Source organism: Microtus oregoni, unplaced genomic scaffold (genome assembly GCF_018167655.1).
Source record: "Microtus oregoni isolate MIOR12 unplaced genomic scaffold, Mior012 000067F_000, whole genome shotgun sequence".
NCBI classification, from domain to species: Eukaryota; Metazoa; Chordata; class Mammalia; order Rodentia; family Cricetidae; genus Microtus; species Microtus oregoni.
The window spans coordinates 4,805,150-4,828,154 of NW_024543953.1; the positions used below are offsets into that span (position 1 = coordinate 4,805,150).

Sequence of the window (23,005 nt, forward strand, 5' to 3'; positions counted from 1 at the left end):
TTTGTTTTCCCTGAGAACCCAAAATCGAAAAGAATAACTCTCTGGGAAATTAGGCTCCAAGAAAACAATTTCCATCCTCTGTGGTCAAAGTTCTGTCCTAAGACCCCTTGGTAAGAGATTCCATCAACCCAGTCAAAGACCAAACACATTGGGTTAAGCACATTGAGTTACTGGAGTGTCAATGATCTGTGAACAACCTCCTGATTCCCCAGAGGTGCAAGTGTTTCAGAGTGCATATCTAGCCGTGACAGTTAATGGCCGCACTTCTTTTGCTGCAAGATACTTACTCTTGGATACAAAATCTTCTAAGAGAAACATATTTCCCTTCTGCAAAGAGGCCTAGAGCCAGAAGCCCCTGAGTCCAGTCTACGCAGTAAGCCCCTCCTTCTCACATGGTTGAACCTGGTGGCTGGTGCTGGTCCGGGGACGACTGCAGAGGCTTGAAGGGGCAGGAAGGGGGGCGAACGCGTGTGTTTTTGTGTGGCTCCTGGCACCCGCGAGATTGGCTCCGCTGGTGCTGCCGTCGGAGTGGGCGGAGCCAGCAGCGCGCCCGCCCCACTCGGCACCCAGTCTCAGCCCTGAGCGGTAGCAGACGGAGCGCACCTCGCAGCAGCCGGACGCACCCTGTGGACCGCTGCGTCGGGGAGAGCTGCTGCTGAGAGGCTGTTCTTTCCTGCTCTGGGCTCCAGACCCCGCACTCCCTGCTCCCTTCAGGTCTCTCCTTAGGATCGCATCTGCGAAAGGGCTAGCGATCCCGCCCCCTTTGCCCTTTACTGACTCATTCCCACCCTAACCCTGTCCGCTTTTCCAGCTGTCCGCTGCGGTTCCCAGAGCACCGCAGCCATGGGCATCCGAGGCTTGCTGCGAGCTGCCGTGCTCCTGCTGCTCATCAGGACTTGGCTCGCAGACAGCAACGACCCCAGTCCTACCCCGAAATTCCACTTCGAGCCATCCTCCAGCATGCCCGAAGTCATCCTGGATCTCTTCAACTGGTAAGCGGCCCATCCTAGCTGAACAAGGAAGGGACAGGGACAAGCAGGTTTCGGTCTCTTGGACAGAGCGAGCTGGGTGCAGGGAACTCAGATCGGACTTGCCTAGGGGGATGAAGCAGGTATGGGGACAGCCGTGAAATAATACTCATGGCTTCAACCCACCTGTTACTGCTGCACCTTCCCAAGCCGTGAGGCCAGGAGCACCCTCACCCCAGAGTCTACCTGATCATCCTCAAGGACTGAGGTCCCAGGCAGCTTTTCCCAGCTATATTCTTTGCAGCCCATGGGAGTGGGGGTTGTACATGGGTAATTCACAAAACAGACAAGAAAGACACCTGTTTGAGTAAAGATTTTTAGTCCATTTGCTGAGGCAGTCTCTCTCTCTCTCTCTCTCTCTCTCTCAAAAACGGCAGATTGAAACGATTAATTCTGTGAAATTAGTAGCTGTAAATGGCATAACCTTCCAGCTTAAGAGGGGTAAGCTTTTGTGCTTACTCCTATGAAAACATTTGAAGATTTCAGTTTTTCTCTGTGTTTGATTTAAAGTTTGTTTAGGTCTGCAAGTATCTGAAGAGGGGATAAACCGTCATCCTTGACATGTAGATCTCTCTCTCACACACACACTCACACACACACACAAAAACGTGTATTTGCTGTGGCTACAGATCTGGAGTGCTAACACATGGGAAATTCTGTGGACAGAAACAGGCGGGAATGTATTTCTTTAATTTGTAAATAATTCATGTGCATACTTTGAAATGTTACAAAATTAAATTTTATGATTGAGGGAAATGAGGAAATAATTTAAGTGGCAAAATAGAAATAAACATGGATTCATAAAGGGGGAGTGGTTAAGCTGGGCAAGGTTCCAGCAGGCAGCCCTGCAGTGCTCTCAACCCAACTGCGTCATTGAACACATATGGGGGTGGGGGGAAGTGAAGGAGAGATGGAGGGACACACACACACACACACCAGAGAGACAGACATTGCAGGGACAATGCGTCAAAGATCCAAACAGTCATAGTGATAGTGACGCCTGGGGCCTGTCGTCATTTCAAAGCCCTTTGGGGATTGAAAGTCTGGATGGATTCAATGAGCATCTCAGAGACCTGTGGAAAGGCCAGCTTTATGCAGCTGAGCCGCTTTCACTTCCATGTGCTCACCTAAGAAACATCTAGGCTGAAAGCACATGCGTAGTGAGTAAGATGCCTGCTCCCAGGATGGATCTTTTCGAAGGCAGCTCTAAACCCCAGGAATCCGAAATGGCTTAGTTCCATGAGGGTCATAAATCTATGCTACATGAGCAAGACACTTTCTCTCTCCCTACCCCCACCTCTCTGTGTCATATGTCATATGCCAGTTCTCAGGCACAAGAATGACATAAATGGGGGGCGGGGATCGCTCAGACCAGGTAGAGTAGAAAACATGAGCTCAGCTGGGGGTGGGGGGGACTTGCCAATGGGAACTGACTTCCTGGGGCTATGAGGTAGCCCTGGAAAGAGGATTGTCAGCATCCAGGGGGCACTTCAAGGTATAGTTTCTCAGAGAACTAAAATGGTGCAGTTTTCTGAGGGTCTCATGTGCCCACTTTCCCTCCTCCCCTACGGTGCCATTTTCTCCCACCCACACCTTCTGCGTGGTAACAGAGATCCAGGCCTTGGGCCCCAGCCTCTGGATTAAAGCTGTGAAGGGGGAGGGGAAGGGAAAGAATCTGCGTCACTGCTGCGCTTCTGGCTGACTCACTGTGGAAGGGGAAGAAGGGAGGGGAGAGCACAGACACATATGACTGGACATGTTTGCATATGTACAGGAGCACGGCTGGCTCCTGGGGAGTCAGCCACTGGCAAGTGGGCCACTAGCCAACCAGAATTTACTCAAGGCTTCTCTGTTTCAGCAAAAATTGTGCAAATGAAGCTGTGGTTCATAAGATTTTGGACAGGGTGCTGTCAACATATGATGTCCGACTGAGACCAAATTTTGGAGGTAAGCAAATCCAGACACCAGAGGCTTTTGTGTTAGATACAATAGGGTCAGTTCCACCCTGTAAGCTAAGCAGGCTCTATACCTCTGCCCCCCAGATCCTACCTTCTTGAGTCTGCCAAGCCCTGCAAGGGAGCACCCAGAGACTCCCAACCTCAGGCCTTCTGGAATGTACCTTACATCTATGGACCAGCCTTTCTATGCCAGAGACTTTCTTTCCCTTCTTACTCCTTGCCTAAGGTGTTGCCACCCTTAAGTAATTCAGAGAATTCAGAATTGAGGCCATGGTTTTCTCTGCCTCTGTCCCTAACCCACCTAGGCCTGGGACCCTTCCATAATACCCTGCTTTCCCAATTCTTCAGCTCCTACCAAACTCAGGCCAGCTAGTATACTGTACTACATGTGTTCTTCATAAAACTCAGACTGATGGCCACTAACAATAAAGTTCCAACAACACAGAGGTGAGTGACAAGGAAGCTGGTACATATGTCTCCAAGAAGCCAGATTCTGCTTATCCCCGACCACACCCAGAACCTACACAATAGGAGTATCATTCGGGGACGAAGGAGACACCTAAGAAGCCCAAACCAAGGACAGACAAAAGGAAAAGTGCTTTAAATTGGGGTTAGTTAATTTTCAGCTCGAAGATAGCAGAAGGAGCTATAATGCAGGGCAGCTTCCTCTAGGATGGGATGCAGTCATGAGTAATCACCACTAATGATTCCCATTTGTGCTCATACGCAACTGTCTTCTAAAATACTGTGCCACCTTGAAAACCAAGGCAATGGTTTCCCTTGGCCCTAAATTTAAGAAGTGAGACTATTAGCTGGTGCTTCCCTTTCCTCCACTCTGCAAGGGCAGAAGACACAAGCCAAGGGCTCCAAAGTGAGGCTGCATGGGAAACCAGATTGGCAAAAACAGAAGCACATAATACCTTTATGCTACTGAGGCTACAGTGGTGGCACCTTTTCCATGCGGATCCTCAAGGGAAGGGGAATATAGAAATTCAGGTGGTGAAGCACAGTTAATACCCCTTACATGGTACTAGCTTTGAATCATTTGTGCCAAGCCTCAGAGGACAGCAGGGAAATTGATATTTATTTATTTATTGCCTCTTTCTTATTCTAATGTTTGTCAGCAAAAGCCAAACAATAGTCATCTGCATGCAATGAGCACACACTCCCCCCTGTTTCAGGCTCAGGCTGCCCTCCCTGCAGTATCCCGGACTGAAAGAGGGGGACAGAGGCAAGAGTGTATATCTGGGCATTGGCCAGCACAGTTGGTCCACAGTAGGCCTGTTGCCCCTTGCCACTATCACTCATGTTACATCAAGTATTATGATCATGCCAGACTGTAGCATCCGGTAAAATATGGGCCCCTACATTGATTTTGCCAAACAGATGGAGGCCGTAGAAAGAGGAGACAAAGATAACTTAGGACTACCTGCCATTTAAACAGAATAGGCTATAAACACTATAGGCTGTAAGGCTGGGACTATTACATGGCAGAAGACCCATTGCCAGGCTGAAGCACTCAGGGTTTAGGGAACCCCGGCTCCCTGTATAGTCTCCTAATAGACAGAGACCCCTTTATATTTACATTTTAGTTATATATATTATAGTTTTAGGGCTTAATCTTCACACATAAGAATGGTCCTGACTCCCTCTCTCACAAGCACAGGAACATGTCACAGACATCCAACATTATACAGTAAAGGAAGGCATAAAGCATTTTTTGCCACGGGCTATCTTAGCTAGTTTGTAAGGCAGCCCCTTCTTAGGTAGAGAAATCACAACAATGTCCCTTTCCTCTGGTTGTGTTCCTGTGCCAGATCATGGCTTGGCAAGGAGAATATACACTGCATTTCAGTCCCTACCTCCCTTTAAACTAAGAGCCCTTTGGCAGGCTTCTGTTCTGTCCCTTTAGCTCCATAGCATTCCCATAAGAACAGACAGCACTAGCTTGGTCTAGAGAAGCCGGACCTTGGAGGAAGGGGTTGGCAAACATGTCTTGGAGAAAGGGGCTGGAATGTAGGCTTCTCTGGGACTTTCTGGGGCTTGTTGCCTACTAACGTAGCTGCCATCTGCAAAAAGTATGGGGAGAGCAGCCTGAAAGACAGCAATCAAACATGATGTTTGGAGGAAGCTGACACTACATCACATTTTCCTGGGGCTTTTCACAATAGCCCTGAGTGCTGGAGTCTGGGCTGTGCCCTAACAGAGCCCCATTTGCTTCTCAGCTGCCATTCACACACTTATCCCCCTAGAACACTTTTCCCTATGAAGCACTGGATTTGAAATAACACATTTTCCTCTCTTCAGCTCAGCTTCTAGGCAATCAGCCTGCAGAGAAAGCAGCAGGCTGGATTGCTAGCATCACATGTACACATATTTCCCTAACAGCAGTGTGATGTAATACAGTTTGCTGGAAGCTGATGAGAGAATAGTAAATTATATTTCTCCATCGCATCTAACAGCTTACTGTTTTCACAACCATGAGAATATTTGAGCCTTGCAAATGGACGCAGGCCTAAGGAGGAAAAATATTAGGGAGCTGAACACTAACATACAATTACACACTCAGCAACACTTGCACATTAATCAAATCACCGTCACGCAGTACTCACTCACATAAACACGCTCATGAGTTCACTCACATAGACATACAAAAACATGAAGATACTCACTAAAATTCACACATTAACACACACGCACAAACACGACCTAAACTCATACATTAACACACATAAAAATGGCCATACATACACATATATATTAGTAAAATACTTGATCATGTACAAGCATGAGAAATAATCACAAAAATGTATTTATACACATAAATGCACACATTAGTTTGCACAATCAAACATATACATGAACTTACTCTTACTTATCAACATGCTCACATGTTCATTGTCATGAAAACATATTCACACATGCAAGCAAATACATCTCTACACACAGACAAGTTCACAAGCACACCTATATATGAACACACTTGATCACATGTTCACTCAACACAAATATGCTCACACTTAGTCATTTATATCCACATTGAAACACACAAATACATTCATACTTAAGAGCAAATACATTAACATGTTCATACATATACACATAAATATTCTGACACATTGACAAATCATCAGCACTCACATGTTTTCACATGTATATATAAACGTTAGTGTGCACATATGTATATTTTAAAAATCCACTCACTTTAATACACAGTAGCACATTAATACACAAACATGGTCATATATGCAAATATACCTATAAATTATGTCATGTTAAACATTATCACACTCATTATCACAACCACACAATTCATTCACATTTACATTTGCTTACATGAACATCCACTCAGTAATTCACTCCCACACGTGGACAAACATTGACATGTTCATACACAGATGCACATGGTACAGATTGGTGCACTCTTATATGCCCACAGACTCAATCACACTAGCAAATTTACTTATACACATGGACACCTTACACATTCATGCTTACAGCATCACATATGACCACAATCACATCAAATAAAACGCATATTCTCTCACACAAATATGCTCACATACACTCAGATTCACTGACAAGCTGAAAGGGGGTGCTCATCCATGTTAAGATACACACATACTTTTGCATTTACTAACATGTGAGAATACTAACATGTTTTCATACACACAAACATGAAGACAACCCACAATACACAAGTTCACACAGTGAATGACACATCCTCATCACACATTGACCTGCTCACATATCACTAACATATGCTAGACTCACAGAGATACTAACATATTTTCAATCCACTCCACATACTCAAATAGATGCACACAAACACACACACACACACACTCACAGACATACAGACATGTGCGTACATTCATCTACTCAGAAACATCTGATCACATCTGTTGAGTGTACTCTAGTACTATCACATCCACTCCCATTTCCACAGAAACACACTCACACTCACTCACATGCTCATGTTGTCACTGCCGTATAAACACATTCACGCACAAATACAAATTCATTCACACTAACAGGCAAGCTCACAGACACCTACAGATGAGCATACAAGATCACACATTCATTCACATGCAGCTGTACTCACACCATACACTCACATGCATGTTGGTGTATGCTTGAAGGCTACTTCCACATAACCTACTGAAACAAACATGTTCCTTCACACGACACTCATAGTCACGTGTTTGCTGCCTCGGGATAAATACCCCCATATTTCATTCGCAGTTGAACTCCCTCCTGTGTTGTCTCCCACATAACACACTGGATCACACAAACATGCCACACACTCACTCATACATGGACGTGCTCACACACGTGTGGACACATTCACATGAATATGAACACATTTCCCAATTCACTAGCAAGCATGCTCACCTTCACTCACCCAGAAACATGAAACTTAGTTCCTTTTCCTGGGCTTGTTGAGTTTCAGTTCTTTATCAGAAAGCAGTTAGAACCGAGTGCTTGGTACATATTTTCCTTTTGTGTTGCTTTTTATACCTTCCTCTCAGCATAGCACGAGCCAGGCCTTGCCCTAAGCACTTGACCTTCATTAGCTACGATAGATAGCATTATCCCCATTTGACCCACGAGGAAGCTCAGGTTCAGAGTGGTTAGGTGACTTACCCAGCCAGCAAACATCAAAGCTAGTTTTAGCCTAGACAACTGGGTCTTAACCTTTATCCAAATGTTCACGTGGTTGTGTCTTCCTGTATTGTAGGTGCCCCTGTGCCCGTGTCCGTATCTATCTATGTCTCCAGTATTGAACAGATCTCAGAAATAAATATGGTAAGTCTATAGGTTCTAATCATGGTGCTGGAGACAAGGGACAAGAAGTATAGTCGTAAGCCAACTCTAATTGTTCTGATCTTGACAGAACTCACATGGTAGCTCTCTGAAATAGAAAAAAGTCAATTGAAGGCCCATATCACAGCATATCTAAAAATTCAGTTACATGTAGATTATTAACTCAAAAAATCTTTTTTTTTTTTTTTTTTTTTTTTTGGTTTTTTCAAGACAGGGTTTCTCTGTGGTTTTGGAGCCTGTCCTGGAACTAGCTCTTGTAGACCAGGCTGGTCTCAAACTCACAGAGATCCACCTGTCTCCGCCTCCCGAGTGCTGGGATTAAAGGTGTGCGCCACCACCGCCCGGGGGCGGGGGGGGGAATCTATGGCGCTTTTAAAAGTTTTAATAGCACACTATAGTTGTACTGCAGGGTAGGTAAAGATTTATTTCATAAGACACACAAGTTACAAACCATCAAAACAAATACTGGTATTTGATGTTCTATCGAGGCTATTCTGTATAGCCAAAATTTCTGAAACCTCAGTTTTACAAAACAAAGCTACTGTGATGAGTGAAAAGGTAATTCAGAGTAGGAAGACATATGTGCAACACAGAGAGCAGGGATTCAAAATATACAAATGCCTGGAGACTGATAAGAATATTTTAAAGCAATCAAAAATAATCAGCAAATATGAATGAGAGCTGTACTTTTGTGAAGAAAACTAAATGGTGGATGGACATATGAGAAAATACTCGACCTTGTTAGTAATAGCAGAATGAACGCACAGTGAGAGCCCACTATATACATATCAGATTGCCTAAAACCAGAGTCAGATGCTGCCCATGTTGGTCAGCTGACCTGCACCGCTAACCCTCGCTTATTCTCAACTTTTGCAGGGATGCAAATGGCCACTTTCACTTTGTCATTGTTATTTCTTCCTGGTTTGAGCATGTATGTTGTTTTTTTACACAAATAAATACATTGTGTGTTTATATGTGGAAATATTCTCCAGGAATACAAGAGATCAAATTATAGTTATACACAGCAACTTGAATGGACTTCACAAATACAATATTGAGGGGGTTGGGGGACAGGTTCCAGACATAAGAGTTTGGTTCTGGTCAGATAACATTCTAAAAAGAAGTCCAAATAAGCACTGTTTCTACAACTACACATAGAGACAATGAAACACTAATCTGAAGCATGGTAAGTAGTGTCATAAAATCTTGAATAATGAATGTTTCCTGCTGGTTGTGGGAAATGTTCTCTGAAAGGGACACATTGGAACTTGAAAGTTATTGGTAATGTTCTGTTTATTAACCTAGGAATTAGTTAAAGAAGCTTCATTTTGCTGTTCTTTATTAAATGTTTATGTTTTATGCACCCGTCTGTATGATGTGTTCCATATAATAGTACATATGTATGTGTGCACATATAATCTGTGTATACAGTAGACAGAGAACTAGACAACCTGGCAACTGTCATTTACTTATCTCTACCCAGGACTACACAATCACTATGTTTTTGCATCAGACCTGGAAGGACAAGCGCTTAGCATACTATGAGACCAACCAGAACCTGACTCTGGACTATCGTATGCACGAGAAGCTGTGGGTCCCTGACTGCTACTTTGTGAATAGCAAAAATACCTTTGTACATGATGTGACTGTGGAGAATCGTGTGTTTCAGCTCCACCCAGATGGGACAGTGCGATATGGCATCCGGTGAGTTCACATAACAGTCTTGGACTGTCCCAGCAAGCTTCCTTCTTCCTACTGTGTATCCCACAGGTACATTAGAAGAGATCCCTGCTTTCCAGAGCTGCCTTGTGTGCACATATACTTTCAAAGTTTGCCACGGGCATCCTAGGCTGCCCTGTCCCTGCACCTTGGCTTCTGCTCCTCCTGTTTTTCCACGAGTCGAAACTTTGCACACTTTCACATGCTTTCCAATTCCTGATGCAAATGTCTCCCTTTTGCTAAATTGGTAAAAAGCATGAAGTCCCATTTTAGATGATATAACCAACTTCTGCCCTTTCAAATGTGCCCTATAAAGGGAGGTTGTATTAAGGAATCCAAGCACACTGGGAACAAAGCTACTTTATTTTGTGGACAATAAAGAAAGAAATTTACAACATCGCCTGCCATTTATGAAAGAAAATAGTGTTTTTATTAATTTTATGTAATTATCATATAGATTTTTTAAAAAAAGAAATCCTGATACCCTGGACCAAAAGACCTCTTCCTCCATCGTTGATTGTGTGTGCTGTTTTCTTTATTCCCCATGCGGTGAGGAAGGGAGACTGATGAACACTGAAGCCTGTGCAGTGAAGAAAGTGCTCCACCTCTCTGCCTGCCTCTTGTTTGCATCAGGCAGGGTGTCAGGAGAAGGGAGGAGCTAAAGCAGTGAGCGGGATAGGGCGGGGCTTCTGAGCCCTTGCTCTCTTTACACACAGAACATATGCACACTGCTAGCCTTCACTGTTCTGTTTGCAATAGCGCAGTCACCAAAGCTGACTTCACAGTTTCAGCTCAAACAGATTGTCAGTAAAGGCAAGCTGAGAGGTCATCTTAGCCCAGAAAATGGTTCCTGGTAGTGGATACCATAGTTTGTTTGACAGGTTGTTATAGGTCTAACCATTCGGTTTCTCTTACTCTAGAGTGCTCCCTCCCCATTTATTCCTTCCTTCTTCCTCATCCACATTTCTATGGAGCCATTAAATACCAATGCAATTGATTGATCAGAAATCACTCTTGTTTAAAGTAAAGAAGGCATTGGCTGATAAATAATACTTGGGAAATTCATTTTTTTAAAACGAGGGAAGTACACACATATATACATACTACTCACTCAATACCCAGTCCCAAATTGAAATTCCTACAAGAATTGACAGGGACTAAACTAAGTTAGCAGATGGGAAGGGAAGAAAAGTAGATGGGACAGATATGATATGGGACAGCAGAAAGCTTTTTTAATTATGTCATTTTCAAACACAAGCACCTCCCTGGCTCCTCCCAGGGCATATTCTCAGATTCTTCTCCTGGGTGCATAGCATAGCAACTTGATGCTTATTCTGGCTGTATCTACTGTCAGCACTGGCTGGGCACTTCATTGATAGGCATTTTGTGCCCTCTGGTATCTTTCTAGCTCTTGGTGTGACAAAGGCCCTCACCACTGACATGGATGTGGATACGGTCAAAGGCAGGCCTGGGTGCACACCACATACCTGCCTCTGTAGCTATGTAGCCTCATGACATTGCACATAGTGTGCAGTGTCCTCTCAACAGCCTTGCTGATACTTTGACAAGCACAAGTCTTTCTGTCTTTGTATTGTTTTCTCAAGGGCCCTTCCTGCTCTGATGTTCTATGGTTTTTCTGACCTGACATATATCTGCTCTTTATTTCGGCTCTGCCGAATCTTGTGATTCTTTGTCAAATTCCAATTTTATCTCTTTCTCTCCCTTCCCCCAATTTCATACACATGGGTCAATCCTCCACCTTCCTCTTGCCTTCCCACCCTGTAGAACCCTTAGCAGTGAACTTGAATTGTTTTTCCCTTCCTTTTTGTTTCCTTTGGCAGACTCACCACAACAGCAGCCTGTTCCCTGGATCTGCGAAAATTCCCTTTGGACAAGCAAGCCTGCAAACTGGAGGTGGAGAGCTGTACGTACTTCTCCTGTGGCCCCTTGGTCACTGTGCGGGGCTGCTGGAGTCAGGAAAGCACAGGCAGAGTTGCCACTGAGAGGACCAGCACAGCCCCTCTGCTCTCCACTCCCATAGCTCTCCCCAAGCGTGTCCACAAGCAGTAGATAAATGGCAGATGAACGATGGCTACGTAAGAAACTGACAGTTGTATATATCTGGCATCTGAGAGTATGTGGTCTTTATGGTCTAGCCAATTCAACTGAAAAACTATACATACTTGTGGGTAAAAATTCGTAGCATCTTTTTGGCTACACATTCCTTCCTGCCTAAAAACTCTCTTTGCAAGTGTTCAGAATCCCCCATGCTCACCCTCAGAAAACCACAAAAGAGCCCTCCAAAATCCAAATGCCAACTATGCTTTGGTTTTCCCAGACTGCTGTCGAGTTAAATCTGCCGAGATTAACTCTTTGTTTCCCCTCCCAGATGGCTATACTATGGAAGACATTGTATTATCCTGGGAAGATGAGAATGCCATCCACATTACTGATGAGCTGCACATCCCTCAGTTCACCTACCTGGGGAGGACAATTACTAGCAAGGAGGTGTATTTCTACACAGGTGGGCCAGAACCCCTCTTTCTCTCCTGTTTTTTGTCCCCTTTACACCACGACAAACTCTTCTGGGCATCTGCCTTTGATCCTTGCAGTTGGCTCCTTCCGTTACCATTCCTGTGGATCTGAACACATCTTTCTTCTCCACTGATAAAGCCTTAGTGGCTAATGGCTTACCCCTACAGATGGAGAATAGATGTGGAAGGTTTGGGCGGGTTCACAACACTCTACAGCTGGAAACGATTCCTGCTCTTCACAGGGCTGGCCTCTCACCCTCCATCTGTCTGCTGCCTGAAAACATCCCATGTGGAATGAGTAAGGCAGGAGGGGGTTAGAGCTGGTTTGCTGTACCACATGGAGCTTACAGCACTGTGTTCTTACAGGCTCCTACATGCGCCTGATAGTGAAGTTCGAAGTTCAGAGGGAAGTCCGCAGTTACCTTGTGCAGGTCTATTGGCCCACGGTCCTCACCACCATTCTCTCCTGGATATCATTTTGGATGAACTATGATTCCTCTGCAGCCAGGGTGACAATTGGTAAGTCCTTTGTATCACCATCTTGGGAAGAAACTTGAGCCGTTTTGCTTAGAAAAAAAAGTAAAGGCAGAACTGGGAAGACCTCGAATTTCAGGTCTAAGTTTAGGGAGGCAAGAAATGTTTTAAGCAAGGAACAGCCTAGAATACTGGGCTTTTTGGTTTGTTTTTGCCTTCTGTAGGGCAAATTGCTCTATCTTTTCCTTTAGGAGTACAAATATGTGCGATACTTTAGGGTTTAGAAACCTCTTCAGATACTAAAAGAAGGCCTATATGGAACTAGAGATGTAAAGTACTTTAACCATGGCTAGGAATTTGAACTTGATGCAGAGAAATCAGCCTGAGGTGTAGACTTGCTAAAAACCGCAGCTATGAAGGGAGACCAAACCTGTACTGTCTTCTTCATAGGCTTATCTTCTATTCTTGTCCTGACTACCATCGACTCACATATGCGGGATAAACTCCCCCATATTTCCTGTATCAAAGCCATTGACATCTACATCCTTGTGTGCCTGTTCTTCGTGTTCCTGTCCCTGCTGGAGTATGTCTACATCAACTACCTTTTCTTCAGCCGAGGACCTCGACGCAATCGCAGGAGATACAAGAAACCCAGGAGGGTTGTTGCCCGATACCGCTACCAAGAAGTGGTGGTGGAAAACGTGCAGGTTTGACATTTTGACTGACAGCCAGCTTTCCCTCGTCACCTCCTCAGCCTAGGCTCAGCACTTGACCCTTGCAAGTTTCACAGTTGCTTTAATCTTCATACGTTACTTGTATATGAAAGGCATGCCCACACTCATCTATAGCTGATCATTATTTGATATAATAAGGCAAAAAATGTCAGAACTTGATTTCTCTAGATCTTTGAGCTAAATTTGCTCCATTTTATAGGCTTTTAGCACAAGTGATAAAGCAAAAAGGGAAGGTGAGGCCGAGGAAGACAGATACCAGAGAAGCTAATCTTCAAACATTTCCTTCTTAGCACTTCAGATACCTGAGAACAAACTGGGCCTTTTGCTTTGGGATATATATGGACGCCCAGCAACACGGCTCCTTTGGAGAGAGCCCAGCCTCACCCTACCTAAAAAGCCCACATATAGCACACGGGACTCCTGAGGCCAGAACTGTACCCCAGAAAGGCAGTTGCTGTGATGCAGCTATGGCATTCTCTGCATGCTAAAACAACTTCCTGGTCCAGTTTCTCAACCCCTTTGAGCATGCCAGAGAGCCCAACAGGTTATCAAAGACATCAAACAGTAGCCTTGCAAGCACTAAACAGGAAAGTCCCCTCCTTTTTCTCTTCCCCCATTCTTGCCCACTAGGTGATATGAAACTGATCAGCTTGTCTATTATTTCCTCCAAGGATGGCCTGATTAATGTGGAAGACAGAGTGGAGGACAGAGCTGCTCCCCTTCCTGACAGCCCCATGCAGGCTCATCTGGCAAGTCAGGAAAGTCTTGGATCCTTGGTGTTTACCTCAGAGCAGGCCCAACTGGCTACCTCGGAAAGCCTCAGCCCACTGTCTTGTACCTCAATCCAGGCGCAACTGGCCACTGGAGAAAGCCTGAGTGATCTGCCCTCCACCTCTCAGCAAACACTGAATGACTGTACCATCCACTTGCATGGCTTCCTCACTAATGACAGCATTGTCCCCATCGAAATCTGCAACCATTCTGAGGCCTGTGATGATGAAGACTCTGAAGAGAGCCTAAGCTCTGATGAAAGCCATGGCCATGACAGCAGCCCCAGTGGAAGGTTCATGTTCCCCAGTGGCCAGAGGTGTGTGCAAGAAGCAAGTTGGGACCTTGATAAGATTGAGAGCTTACAGGATGACATCAGTATCAAGAGCAGCTGGCTTGGCCTTGATGAACCACGCAAGGTGGAAGCTGACAGTACCTGGAGCCTTACTGATGAGGAGCTCATGGCCTGTGACCGAGAGAAGGATCATAGCTCAGAGTCTGAGGAGAATTGTCCCCCAAGCCCTGGGTGCTCCTTCAGTGAAGGGTTCTCTTTCCAGATCTTTAAGCCTGACCGGGTCCCGAAGGTTGATAGGTGGTCCCGTTTCCTCTTCCCTCTTTCCTTTGGGTTGTTCAATGTGGTTTACTGGTTGTACCACATCTATTAGTTTCCTATACCCCCACAGCAGCAAAGATACTATCATGTGTTTCCTTCATAGTTCCTTCAGTTTTGTTTTTCCCGCTTCCCATTGTTCATTTTACCTGGCAGTTGTTAGGGCAATCAAACCTGTTGGGCCCTTTTCTTTATTATGAGGTGGAGAGAAAATGGAGAGAACATGTAGCCAGAGGGTAAGGGATTGAGGAAGACTTGAAGATAAATTGCACATTGATTTCCTCCTGCCAGAAGACTACTACCTTTCAAACACTTTGAACAGTCCATCAGCCTAGAAATGCCTTTGAAAATGTTTAGAGGACAGAGAAGAGCCAGGCTGAGGAATGAGGAGAATCTGAGCCTAGTTCACAAACATTCCTGGGAGCTTTCTTTTCAGTCCCCTCAAGGTGTTGACATTGCTTTGGCATCGCTTTTTTTCTTCCTATGGGCATCAGGCACCTTGTCTGCCTGCTAAAAGGGGCTTTGGGAGATGTCAAGCCAAGTTGGCCTGGGGTACGCAGAGGAGGGGCTAGGCATAGCTTGGATATGCTGACAAAAGGAAAGTTGGAAAACATTTGTAAGTGCCTTGTACTTTGAGTGTGGAATTGTGGTACAGGAGTGGGAAGGGCAGGTGGGAGGAACTGCAAAGAGACATAGCAGGGGAAGGGAGAATGCATGCTTCTAGCCAGAGTAGGTAGGACAAGGGGGCGGTGCCAGACTGGAGTTTGTATGTGTTCAGATGCTCCCTTTAAAGTTATTAGACCTTCTCATGCCTATATTTCTACTTTGCATTGCCTGACAGTAGGGACTCGGTACTTCTGTTCAGGTAGGAGTTAGCTTTCTATTGATGCTGAGTTGATTACTAGTTACAGTCAAAGCACTTGGTGAGTAAGCACTAGTTGAGAAAGTTCAGACTTGATATTTCACCACTGGCCTAGGATAGCATATGGACAACTATTATGAATCTATATACTAATCCTTTTTGTTTGTCTAGTGCATAATAAGTGTCAACGAGCTCCCTGAGCCATCACATCGTTGGATCCTCACAGGAGCCCTGTAAGCCAGGGAAGACAAAGCACCTTGTCCCCAGTGTTCCAAGGACAAAGTAGAGCTTTTGTGCCATGCTTATGGATGCTTGTTCTTTCTCCTTCTCTGCCTAACTCACAGCTGATGCACTCCCCTACTGCCCCTTCCCTTTGCTCAAAGGGATACCCTACAGAACTGCCTGCCAGGCTGCCAAGCTCACTGAACAGCACCTAGAGTGTCTTTGTAGGAAGAGGCTACTGAGCAGCCACTGAACATGGACTGAACGGCCCCGCCTACTCAACAGGGCTCCTGATGAGAGTAGGATGAACCTGCACACCGATCTGCCAAGAAGTACCAGCTCATTGATGGAGGTCATGAGGGGGCTTTGCCAAGCACTCAATCTGTTCCCCCCTTCCTCTATAGGCAGCCTCTCCTTCCACCCTATACCCCACTGCCCACCCACCTCCTTAACTGTACTTCTGTTTTTATACATTTCTGTGTATCCCTGGAGATGAGTGTGCATGCATCCAAGTAGGTCTAGTGCCATATAGCCATTTGAGAAGATGAATAGCACTACAGTAGTGTAAATATATGTTAGTATGTATGAATGTATATCTGCACTGTGTGGGTGAATAATTTATGTGTATGTATCTCTATGAGAGTGTCAGTTTGTACATATGTACTTACATTAGCACAGGTGAATGCATGATATGTACATTTCTAGAAAGTGTATGTCTGTATACCTGTGTTTAGTTGGTGTAAAAGAACATATATCAAAAATCACATATATTCCTTGTTGGAAGTTCTTGTAGAAACATCAGGACTCTAGTGACCTGTTTTGACCCAGTAGGGAGAGTCTTGTTTAGCTGAACTAACAGTTTCCTTCCAGTTCTAGGGTCTATTGGTTTCCATCAACTCCTCACTCATCCTCCACCCATCTCTGCTGTGTCCTGTGCTGAAGACCCAGAGCAAGTGAACATAGTCCTAAGAGGTAATATTAGTGCCTTGGAGCTAGAGAATAATTGGTCCGTGGAATAAACTGAGAGCGCTGCGCATTTAGCTTGGTGCTGCAAGGTGTCAAAAGATGAACTGGGAATAGAAATAAGGTGTAGACAATGGGGTAGGGGTTCAGAAAATTGGAGAAAAGGATTTTCCTTTCTCTTCTGCACACATAGATGCAGTTCCAGACTCATGCGTACACGCCCAGCCACACACATCATCACACATGCATACATCAGAAGCACCCACGCTTCTAGTTAAATTTGCAGGCATAGCCAGACACACACACCCACAAATAGACATGCACACACTCACACATACTTTAAGACAACTCAAAACAAGGAAGTTACTACCAAAATGATTCCCTTTTTTATTTTGGGAACTCAGCACAAAGAGGACCAGATTAAAGAGAGAGCAGAGCGCTCTCATCCAGAATCTGAGCATTCATTGGCTGTGTTCTTGAATTTGGAGCCCTATAATCTTGAAGTGTTGGACACATCATTGGAGCAAAGTTACAAAGAGGAATTGGAGTAGCAGGAACAAAGGGGCAGCAGAGGAAGAGCAGAGAGGCCACTTGTAAATATTCATATAGCTAGCTATTTTATACCCTAAAAAGACTATTTTGCCCTAATGTGCTGCAATGAAAGCAGTTAAACTCTACTGCAATTAATATTCTGTGAGTTTAAGTGTCCAAGTGTTGTGGAGATTTGGCAATGACAACTTTTTAGGAACTTGAATCTTCTGGTTTTCCCACGTCTGTGGTCTGTCTTACTTGAAAGTTGCCAGATCTCCCCTTCTGTTCTGTGTGTGGTGTGTCGTCTATTGTCAAGCCTGATTCCAGCTGCCCCCAGTTCCCTTTCAGCCATGCAGGCATACCTCTCCATCTGGCTGCCTATATATCCTTCCCAGTGTCCCCCAACTCCAAGTGGTTGTGGAAGTACAGAGCATCTGAATAGTTCTCCTGGGGTTCAGCCAGTCCAAGGGCATGGACAGAAAGAGGAGCCTTACTGAATCTGGGATAGAACAACCCACTTTACTACTCTCCTGTCTTGCCCTCCCCCTACCTTTTCCCTAGAATCCCTAATTGAGCAGGACACCAGCTGTCTGTCTTTCCAAAGAGTCATTTTGTCAAAGAAATGTGTGATGTGTTTCCTGTCCAGTTTGATTTGCACTGTAGGGTATCTGCAGAGAGAACAACAATCTGTTGGGTCTTAGTGAAGTTCATGCAATGTATTCTTAGAATTTGTATCATCCTCATTAATAGCAAGGCTGCAAACTCTTGGCATACTCAGAAGCAAGTTTTGCTGAGATTGTGACCATTCCTAATGAGGGTTCCTTACTCTGTATATACAGTAGCTACACCTTCAAGCTATTAACTACTGAATGCATTCACTAAGCACTCCATCTGCATGATACCCTGTGGTAGTAAGCAGAACTTTCTAGCTACTCCACAACCCAGCATCCAAAGTAATTGTAACTTGTCCTATCAAAAGTGCAGTGTGTTCGTGTTTGTTGTACAATATGGTGTGATTAATATGAAATCTATATCACTCTTGGGCCTTCAAGAGAGAGAAGAAGGATGTTAAAGTATCTCTCTGATATACTTACATTATAAAATATGCCAACTGGTCAGAACTGTGTCAGAATTCGCACCCACAATCATGCCAGACAGTATCCCTGGGATCAGAATTTATCAGCAAAGGTAAAGGCACCAAATTTGCACAGTACTGTAGTAGATGTCTTTAGATAATACCAGAAAATTTTTCCCATGGCAACTAAGTCAGTTACATTCTGGAAGCATATAAATTATGGTAAAGTCACATACATACAGATCTTCAGCAGTGGTATTGGAGCAAGACAATGAAAAGCCAGAAGAGAGAATGACCAATAGGTTGGTGACCTGAGTGGTCTAACCTGCAAGGGTCACAGAATAGCAGAGCTTCACTAGATAACTGGGTGCCCATGGTGAGTTCATTCATTGACATTCTTGTGAGAAAAAGACCTTGACCAGTACTAACTTCAAGAAAGTGAAACATGAAGAAGCATAAAACTATGCTTCTGAAAAATATACAGAAATACAAACATGTAAATAGCAAAAAGCAAAATAAAGATCTATAAAAGCAAATACTCTGGTGGGTCAATGTTTCCTCTGTATTAGATTCGCAGTGCTACATGGGACATCCATCATAGTCTGAAGGCATCTCGCTTCCATTATTCTTCATGGCTTTAAAGAAGAAGGGAGTTAGCAACATTGTCATTGAATAATTCACAGTTTTTCACAAAGCATTCATAGTCATTGGAAACCAAAGCTTTAAGACAGAGCAAATCATTATGATACCAAAATATGAAGTGAACATTTACTTCCACCTACGTATGTAGGGGAGAAAGCAAAACAAGTGTTGTTTATAAAATACAAAAGAGTTTTTGTTTTCATCTCCCCCAAAGTAGATGTGCAGAGCATGGAGCAAGAAAGTAGGGGGGTCTAGTTGCTGGGCACAGGAGAGCAGGCCCTTCCCCTTGCCAGCCCTGAAAGAGCTGGCCCTGCCCTTCACAAGAGAGTTGGCCGGGGTGGCATGAACTCAGGAGAGCTGGCTCTGCCCTCTGCTGGCCTCCTCATTCGGAGAAGACAAACTTGTCCTTTACCAGCTGTAGTGAGTTAGCACAAATAGTGGCATAGTTGCAGGAGTGCTGGCATCAGTGGGTTCCGGGAAGCTGGCACTGCCTTTCACCTGCAGGAAGAGGGGTACAGGTGGAGGCCCAGACTACCCAACTCAGCTACCACCCAGGCCTACATCCACAGCTTTTTGTTAGCCCACCCCAATACCTACCCCATCAATGACCATCTGGAGTGCACGAAGTGACTGGTCCTGCAGAACCATAGCCACAGAATCTCCATGACTGGGACAACAGTAGGATATCCAAAAAAGCAGTTTTGGTGAGGGTCCAGCATTGATGGTATAGCAGAAGCCAGAGTCCTTAAACCGGACTGACAACACATTACACATGTGCATTTGCAAGTAAAGCTGTTTGGGCAAAAAGGTATATACTGTGTGACACACCGCAGCTCCCAATACCACTACGGCGACTAATATGTGATGGAGAAGTGGGCATGACAGAGGAGCAAAGAGTGGTTTGGTTTGGTTTTTCTTTTCTTTTGGGAGGGGAGGCTACATGGGTAGAAGGTAGACATTGAATGACTGGGAAACGAGTGGTATTGGGGTACATGATGTCTAAAGAATCAATAAAAAATGTTAAAAAGAAAGCAGAGGAGCCAATGGTTTAGGGTTAATCTAGATTGAAAACATTGTAAAGTCACGCTGAAACATCCTAGTGATGGAGAGAGTCATTCTTTATAACCTACACTCATCAGGACATCTCCAAACACCTTTTGATGAAAACATGAGACCTTAAAACATGAACCCTAAGCCAATAAATAAATCAGATTAGAAGGGCTGTTTAGAGATTGCTGTGCTGGTCTGCCCACAGCTCTGAGGTGGAACTAGCTGGATGTAAAAGTTTCTTCTTCAGGAATCTTTTTTTTTTTCATATGGTCTCTGTGTGTGTATGTGTGTGCGCGCTTGTGCATGTGAATGTGCGTGTGTGTGTGTGTGCATAAGTGTCTAGAGGTCAGAGGTTGACACTACGTGTCTTCCTTAATTGTTCCTCCACCTTGCTTTTTGTGACATTTTTTTCACTAAAGATGGTGCTCATTCATTCAGCTTGTCTGTCCAGTGGGCTTCAGGAATCTACCTGTTTCTGCTACCCCAGTACTTGTATGTTTTAGTCAGTGTTTGATTGCTGTGAAGAAAAAGACACCATGACCAACTCTTATAAAAGAAAGCATTTAATTGGGCTTCATTACAGTTTCAGAAGTTCAGTTCATTATCATCACGGCAGGGAGCATGGTGGCATGCAGCAGGGTGCTAGAGAAGTAGCTGAGATTTCTACATCTGGATCTGCAGGCAGCAGGAAGAGAGAAAGCCATGGGGCCTGGCACCCAAGAAATACACTTCCTCCAACGAAGCCACATCTTTTAATCCCTGTCAACTAGTGCCACTTCCTAATGACTAAACATGCAAACATATGAGTCTATGGGGGCCATTTTTTAAATAAAAAGACTTCAATTCGTTTTTAATTTTTTAAAACAAACTTTTTATTTTACATACCAATCCCAGCTCCCACTCCCTCCTCTCCTTCTGCTCCCCCCACCTCACCCCCATCCACTCCTCAGAGAGGGTGAGGATGGGGGCCATTCTTAATCAAACTCCCAAATTGGATTACAGGCATCTGCTGCTATGCTCAGCTTCTATGTGCTTCACTGTGGATCCAAACCCAGGCCCTCATGTTTGCACAGCAAGCGTTCCACTGGCTGAACCATCTCCTCAGCCCCAGAGTTCTAACTCTGCAGTCACCATTTGCAACATGCTTTGTAATTATAGTTCTCTCTGATCCCCTTAACTGAAACCAGTTACTTGCCCACTGAGACTCAACCCAAAGCTTCCTTAGCTGTACAGCAGCCATTACAGAGCCCATGTTCCTTGCCTTTCACCACACATTGGGGCTGGTAAAGCCCTTGCTGGGCAAGTCTTTGTCGTATGGACAGCTGGAGTTGAGTCTCACAGATTCTGTCATGACTATTAAACAGGCAGAAATCCCCCTTTTGATTCCCAGCAGCTTTCCTGTTGCTATGCCCTTTTCATGTCAGATGGGTCATAAGTAACTTAGGGTCAGTTTGTCTGATATAGACAGAGCTTGCCACACACTATTGCATTTTTCTGCTAAATTCTTGCCAACCTTTTTCTGAAGGTGGCCTCAGACACAGAAGGAGTTTATAGCCCTGCAATGGGCCTAACATGACCAACTACACTGTTATGTGCTGTATGCCTGACTATAAAACTGACTTTAGGGATGGGGTGAGGAAAGAGGTGTGATATCCTCCATTCCCCAACTTGCTTAACTCCCGGGATGAAGGAATCTTTTCCATAGCTTCCCCAGTTTGTTTTTAAACAAAGCCTCTCTCAAAAGCCTCCCATCTTGGTTCAGCTTTTTCCTAGCCCTGTCAAGGTCTCCCAAAGACCCCTTAACGCTTCCATGGTGATGTTTATCCAATTTGGGTCTCCTCCAAGCTCTTTCCTGAGTAGAATTTCAAAAGTGAGAGAAGATGTAAGGTATACCAAAGCAAGTTTGCCAATTTCTTTTATATATATAATTTAAAAAAAATAAGGTCTTTGCACATGTCTATGCTGTGTGCATGTGTGATATCCATCCATGCATAGACAGGTGTGTGTGGAGACTACAGGAGGTTGGGTGTTTTCTTCTATGGCTGTCCACCTTATTTTCTGAGTCAGAGTCTCCCATTGAAACTGATGCTCACTGTTGGCTACACTGGCTGGCCAAGGAACTCCTGGGACCTGGCTGTCTCCATCCCTCAACACTAAGGATAAAGGGACATGCAGCCATTTCTGTCTTTCACATGGGTACTAGAGATTTGAAGTTGTCTGAGTTGTTTTTGTTGTTGTTGTTGTTGTTTGGGTTTTTTTTATTGAGACAAGGTTTCTCTGTAACTTTGGAACCTGTCCTGGAACTAGCTCTTGTAGACCAGGCTGACCTCCAACTCACAGAGATCCACCTGTCTCTGCCTCCCGAGTGCTGAGATTAAAGGCATGCACCACCACCACCTGGCTGAAGTTATCTGTTTTGTGACACTATTTCTGGCAGACATGAACAAACATCTACATTAAGCACTCCAAATAGGAAAACAACAACAGAACAAAATGAGCACTTATTTCCAGCAGCAGCAGCTTGTACTCACAGATTAAACAAGAATAGATGCAATCTTTTCCTTCATTCTAAAGTTTGTAAAGGGCCCTCTCCATATGGCCATTGGCACAAGGTAGGGAAGAGTGGTTGCTACAATTATGGTATGTCTTATGAGCAATCTGCACACACAATGACGTGTGTCCTCTGATCCAGGTCAACATATTTTGGAGTTTTGGGGCTACTGAATTCTGTTGAAAGCCTTGTCAGGTGTGAGGGTAACTGAAAAGAAGTGTATGAAACAGAGGTAGAGACGGGCTATAATGTTCATCATGGTGCTTCCTAACGTAGTAATAAAATACGGGCAAAAGCAACTTAAGGGAGAAAGTGTTTACTTTGGCTCACAGTTAGAGGTTACAACCTCTCACGACAGGAAATTCACAGCAGCAGGAACTTGAAGAGGTAGCCAGTCACACTGCATCTGCAGTTGAGAGGCAGGGAGCAATAAATGATCATGCTCAGCTCACTCTCT

At 44.5% G+C, this 23,005-nt stretch overlaps 1 protein-coding gene across 2 annotated transcripts; it reads left to right on the forward strand.

Moving 5' to 3' along the window:
* The first annotated feature begins 578 nt into the window (after positions 1–578).
* Positions 579–18,823, forward strand: LOC121440253 (gamma-aminobutyric acid receptor subunit theta). 2 transcript variants are annotated; one of them, XM_041641009.1, is made up of 11 exons: positions 579–714; positions 812–992; positions 2,887–2,975; positions 7,728–7,795; positions 9,297–9,517; positions 11,374–11,456; positions 11,922–12,056; positions 12,433–12,585; positions 12,991–13,247; positions 13,946–14,361; positions 15,686–18,823. In XM_041641009.1, the coding sequence occupies exons 2-11, from the start codon at positions 844–846 to the stop codon at positions 15,690–15,692; spliced, it is 1,578 nt and encodes a 525-aa protein (XP_041496943.1). In that variant the 5' UTR covers positions 579–714; positions 812–843; the 3' UTR covers positions 15,693–18,823. The 2 variants fall into 2 exon arrangements, with proteins under 2 accessions (XP_041496943.1, XP_041496942.1); XM_041641008.1 differs by having other exon boundaries at positions 13,946–18,823.
* Positions 18,824–23,005: the final 4,182 nt, after the last annotated feature.